Here is a 6,000-nt window from a genome sequence, read left to right on the forward strand (position 1 = left end):
GGACGTGGGATGACGTTTTTGCAGGAGGTCACAAGCTGATATGCTGAGGGAGCCTCTTATTTTAGAGAGAACGTCGGTGGGCGTCGCCCTAAAATATACGCAGAGAGGAGATATGGCAAAAAGGGAACTCTCTTTATTGCATTCGGGACATGTTCAAAGTTCCGGACGTTCAACATTGTAATTTCTTGTATAGCATCAACAATAAGTGGGACACAATCATGAAGTGGAACACACTTTATTGAATAATCTGAACTTTTTTAACAAATAAAAAACGAATAAGTGTGTGTGCAAAATTATCCAGCCCCTTTACTTACAGTGCAGCAAACTCCAAAAGTTCAGTGAGGATTCCTGAATGATTCAATGTTGATCTAAATGACTAACAATGAATGGAATCCACCTGTGTGTAATCGAGGCTTTGTATAAATGCACCGACACTGTGATAGTCTCAGAGGTCTGTTTAAAGCGCATAGAGCCTCATGAAGAGCGAGGAACACACCAGGCAGGTGTGGACATGCACCTATGATGAAAATTTCAAACCCCTCCATGAATTCTAAGTTGGAGAAATAGTAAAATAGCAGGGTGTTTAAATACAGTGAAACTTTGGTTCTCTACCATAATCCGTTCCAGAACCCTGTTCGAGAACCGATTTGTTCAATCACCGAAATCATTTTTCCCATTAAAAATAATGTAAATCGTTTTAATCCGTTCCAACACCCTGAATGTTTACCATGAATGTTTAACGTAAACATGAAGCTAACCCAGGCTAATCGTACGTTCGCGTAAGAAAGATTACGCTAACATGAACGTGTAAAAATAAAAAAATTACGTCATTTACAAGTCATTTAGCACCACAAGTGGCTAGCGCTTCATCGGAAATGGGGCTCCGTTCCAACACCCTGAATTTTGGGCTCAGTTCCAACACCCTGAATGTTTACCTCGAATCATAAAGCTAACCCAGGCTAATCGTACGTTCGCGTTATCGTTATCTTCCGTACGAAAGATTAATTATGAATAGGATTTCTTACCTTTGTGGTGGTCAGCAGAAAGCGCATGCTGTATTCCCTGGCAAGATCGGAAACTCACACACCTCTTTCATATTTAGCTATTATGTCTTTCTTAAAGGCAATAGTTGGACGAACAACTTTTCTTTTTTTACCTGTCCTGCTCGCATTGACCTTCTTCGTAGGCATAGTTAGGGGCTAAAACACTCGGTTCACCGATATTAAAAGCGAAAGCAAAAACAGCCAAGTGCGCACGTGATAACAGTTGGTCACGAGGGGTGGGGGCGATCTACAGTTCAGCATCGCACTCTAGCGTACGCACTCAGGCATTACCGGCGTTCGAACTCCGAATTTTTGACCGAACAGCGAAGCAAGAATTTCTCCAAATTTTTGGTCGAACTCCGATTTGTTCGAACTGAGAGGCGTTCGAAAACCGAGGTTCCGCTGTACTTCATTTCTTCACTGTATCTTCAGGCAGTGGGCAGGGGACACCCTGAACTGGTTTCCAGCCAGTTATTTATAAAGGCGTTATTCGTAACACTGCGGATGAACGAACGAAACGGAATTGTGTTTTCAGGCAGCCCGGTCGGCCAACTGGTGGCCCACGACGCCGACGAGGCATCCACGCTGAACGCCTTGCTGACCTACAGCATCTTGTCCCAGCAACCGGCCACTTCGCCCCAGGCCTTCACCGTGGACGCCGACTCGGGTCGGATACAAGCGTTGCGTTCGCTGCAGCGCCGGGAACATCAGTTGTACAAACTGGACGTGAGAGTCAGTGATCCAGGTACCTGGCATACGCAACATCTCCAAAAGGTTTACGTGCATATCGACCGTATCCCCCCTTCAATTTTTCAGCTTACAGCGTCATCTGCAATGTTGTGATCAAGGTCATCGATGTGAACAACGAGCTACCTCTTTTCGAGAAGAACGACGTGAGTGTGAACCGTAAACTTTCGCTACTTCTCGGTGCATCTCGGTCAGGCAACCCAAAATGTTAAAAGACCCGTACTGGATCGAAAAAAACAAAAACACATTTGTTCGGAGCTGCAAGAAAAAGGAAAGCGTTATATAAGCCTTATAATGAATGCAAAATTAGCTGAATTAGCCTACTATCAAAATGAAAACTGTGGAGACTTATGTACCACGTGACTACTCTAATGTAGTATACCTCCTCAAGTTTAACGTCATTATATTATTATTAATATAACATTAAAGAAATGCTATTAAAAAAATCAAATTATTGATGTCATTTTGAGGATTCGAGAAGATAAAAAAACTTTTTTCAGGCCTGCGGCTTCTGTGCATCAAAAAGTGAACTGCACTCTTGAGGCCACAATCCTTTATCCCCGATCACATATTGCTACAGGCAGGGACTGGGTGAGGGCACCTTTGTTAGGTCTGGCGGCTGCTTTTTTCTCTAAACCAGGGGTGTCAAACTCATTTTAACTCAGGGGCCACATGATAGAACAAACATTATCTGGGGGGCCGGACTGGTAGATTAGAGAGGAAGAAATAACAGAAAGAGATGGAGAGAAAAAGTGAGACTGTGGGACAAGAAAGAGTGAAAGGGAGAGACATAGAGAGAAAGGAAAGTGAGACAAAAAGAGAGAGAGAGAGAGAGAGAAGGAGGGAGAGACTGTGTGGGACAAAGAAAAAGAAAATTGGTGATATATAGAGAGAAAAGAGAGAGAGAGAGAGAACATGAGAAACAAAAGAGATCAAAAGAGAAGTAGTGAGAGAGCGGGAAGAAAGAGAGAGAAAGAAAGAAATCCAAAGAGAAATAAAACGAGAAAAGAGAAGGAGAGAAAAGAGAAGGAGAGAAAAGAGGAGGAGGGAAAGAAAGAAGGGGAGAAAGAGAGAAGGGGAAAGCAAGAGAGAGAAAAGGAGTATGGATGGATGTACTACTAGGAGTTTGAGTATTTAATGGAGTAGAGTTTGGCAGAGCGCATTTTTTTTTTTTATCCGGGCTGCTGGACCGCTTCAAATTAAAAGCACTGCTTTGGCTGCAATCCATTATCCTCAGTCGGAGTTATGCTTGTCAGCTATTTTCTTTTTTCTTTCCACCTAAAACTAACAGCACCCTTGCTGCTGCGATCCCTTATCCCCAGTTGACTATTGCTGTAAGCAAGGTCCAGAAGAGTTTTGAAAATTGGGGTAGAGGGGGTTACTTTGCGGACTTTCATGTATAACTACGTATACTCTATTAAGAAGAATCACACAGATGGTAAGGCGCCCGCTTTGAGACTGGGAGGTTCGGGTTCGCGCCCCGGCCGAGTCATTCCTAAGACTTAAAAAGTGGTCGGCGGCGCCCTCTCTTGGCTGCGGCTGCATCGGGTCAGATGCAATCGACATTTCGTTCTGTGTACATTGTTACACAGAATGACAATACAAGGAAATTATTATTATTATTATTATAAACTCTCTCATTCACACCTAGGGACAATTTGGACCGGCCAATTCACCTGAAATGCATGTTTTTGGAATGTGGGGGGAAACGCACGCGAGCACAGGGAGAACATGCAAACTCAGATATGAAGGCTGTTCGCTGAATTTGATCCCATGACCTCGGAACTGTGCCGCGGACGTGCTAAACACTCAACCACCGTGCCGCCTACATCAAATTCAAGTTCCCCCCAAAATGTTTTTTCCTAAACGTTACCATTTATTATATCGCATATATATATACTTTTAAAGAAACAGTGTGTAAAATGTAGTGCCTCCTAGTGTTACAAAAAACCTCCATTCAGGAAAAAAAACAAAAAACAAAAAAAACATTGATTTGAGTAATAGGCAAAAATACATGAACTCTTATACCGTAATTTTTTTACAAAGATGAATCTTTAGCTAGTAGTTGTTACCATATTTGTTTTGCATCTTGCTGCTACGCTGCGCTCATTTGGCACTGGTTTTTCGTCGCATTGGACAATACAGTGCCATCTAGTGGTCAAATATTACAATAAATATTACACAATCTCCCTTGGGACATAGTGTAATTTTTTTAGTGCCTCCTAGTGGTACAAAAAAACTTAATTCATTATAAAACAGCATTGATTTGAATAATGGGAAAAAATACATAAACTATCATACCAATGTTAATTTTTTTTCATAAAAAAAAATCATAGGTCTAGAATTCTATTTCTTTTACCATCCATTCATAACTAGTAATCGCCGTCGTCTTTAATTGGCCTCTTGCTGCCACGTTGTGCTCTGCGGCATTGGTTTTTCGTCACATTGAACAATACAGTGCCATCTAGTGGTCAAATATTTTACAATGTACCATTTAATGACATGTCCATGATTATTAAAAAGGCAGCCAAAACTGGAATTGTCTACCATCGGGAGTACCGATACCTTATTAAAGCCTGGTACCGATACCATTACTATAGTCCCGCCTAAATTGAACTGCATACTAGCACCTGCGAATAATGATCCCCAATGCCATATTGCTACAAGCAATGATTTTTCTGTCAGGAGGCATGCCGTTCTCAAAAAAAAAGAAATGCACTGTCGTGGCCGCAATCCATTATCCCCGTTTGAGTATTGATGAGTGTAGAGTGTGGCAGAGCGCATTCTTTATGTGATGCTGAAGCATGCCATCTTGGACCGCTTCAAATGAAAAGCAATGCTTTGGCTGCAATCCATTATCCTCAGTCGGAAATATGCTTGTCAGCTATTTTTTTTTTTGTTCCTTCCACCTTAAACAGCACCCTTGCTGCTGCGATCCATTATCTCTTGTTGACTATTGCTGTAAGCGAGGCCCAGGAGAGTGTTAAGAATTGGGGGAGAGGGGGTTACTTTGCGGATTTTCATTCACACCTAAGGAACAATTTGGACCGGCCAATTCACCTGACATGCATGTTTTTGGAATGTGGGAGGAGGCAAGCAGGGGAAAACATGCAAACTCCGCATGGGCTCTTTCGGGTCCCAGGTATCGGTAGACTAACAGTAAAGTGTGGTATGCCTCTGGCAGTATGGCAGCTACACGTTGGCAGAAGACGCGGCCGTGGGACAAACCGTCTTCAGCATCAGCGCTTCGGACGAAGACGATGCAGACAGCGGCAGTTCCTTCATCGAGTTTCACGTCTCGGCCGGAAACGACGACGGTGTCTTCGCCGTGGAAACGGACGGGAAAGGCGTCGGACACGTGGTAATCGCCAAGGTACGTTCGACAACCTTTCTCGCCGTTGTCCGAAATGACATCCGACTTGCCCATCGGCAGGCATTAGCAGGTGGAAGGTGGGGGACTTTGTTTTGAAATGCAATCAGTTTATAGTGTCCATCCGTCCGTTATCTGCACAGCTGATCATCAGTAGGGTCGCGGGGGTGCTGGGGCCCATCCCAGCTATCTTCGGGCAGTTGGCAGGGGACACCCTGAACTGGTTCCCAGCCAGTTGCAGGGCACACAGAGACAGACAATTCACTCGCTCATTCACACCTAGGGACAATTTGGACTGGCCAATTAAACTGATAATGCATGTTTTTGGAATGTGGAAGGAAACCGGAGTGCACGGGGAGAACATGCAAACTCCACACAGGAGGTTTGATCTCAAGACCTGAGTACTGTGCCGCACTCGCGCTAACCACTGCCCCGCCGTGATGCCCATCAGTTTATAGTGACGCTTATGAAATAGCAATCAGGTTTTATCATGAGTTTGAATTTGTTTAGCTTGACAACCAAATGGAATGCTACATTAATCGGTTTTATTGGTATTTTTTTGTGAGTGCCTCGACACAAAACCTAGCTAAACCCCCTCAGTGGCCTAAAGTACGACTGTGTACATTTTCACGAAAATCGGTTCCGCCATTTCGGAGTCTATAAGTCACATACAAAGATACACACACTCACACACAACAAATCGGGATTAATAAACAAGTTAAGCTAATATAAGCCAACATTATTCTCCACTATCTTGCTACTAGACCCCAAAGACCAAAAAACTTGTGAAAGGCTTGTTAAAGATAACTGGTACGGTTTGGTCACTTACAGTTTTTGTAG

The 6,000-nt window shown here is 43.4% G+C and overlaps 1 protein-coding gene across 1 annotated transcript in view; it reads left to right on the plus strand.

Annotated features, from left to right (window-relative positions):
* The window catches only part of cdh17 (cadherin 17, LI cadherin (liver-intestine)), a 40,992-nt gene that overhangs the window by 26,458 nt on the left and 8,534 nt on the right, over positions 1–6,000 (plus strand). The window contains exons 11-13 of the mRNA XM_088327201.1: positions 1,579–1,788; positions 1,860–1,936; positions 4,975–5,163. Coding sequence (XP_088183327.1) covers positions 1,579–1,788; positions 1,860–1,936; positions 4,975–5,163 — 476 coding nt within the window. The remainder of the gene's footprint in view (positions 1–1,578; positions 1,789–1,859; positions 1,937–4,974; positions 5,164–6,000) is intronic.

Source organism: Urocampus carinirostris, chromosome 2 (assembly GCF_059441175.1).
Source record: "Urocampus carinirostris isolate Australia breed hairy pipefish chromosome 2, RoL_Ucar_1.0, whole genome shotgun sequence".
NCBI classification, from domain to species: Eukaryota; Metazoa; Chordata; class Actinopteri; order Syngnathiformes; family Syngnathidae; genus Urocampus; species Urocampus carinirostris.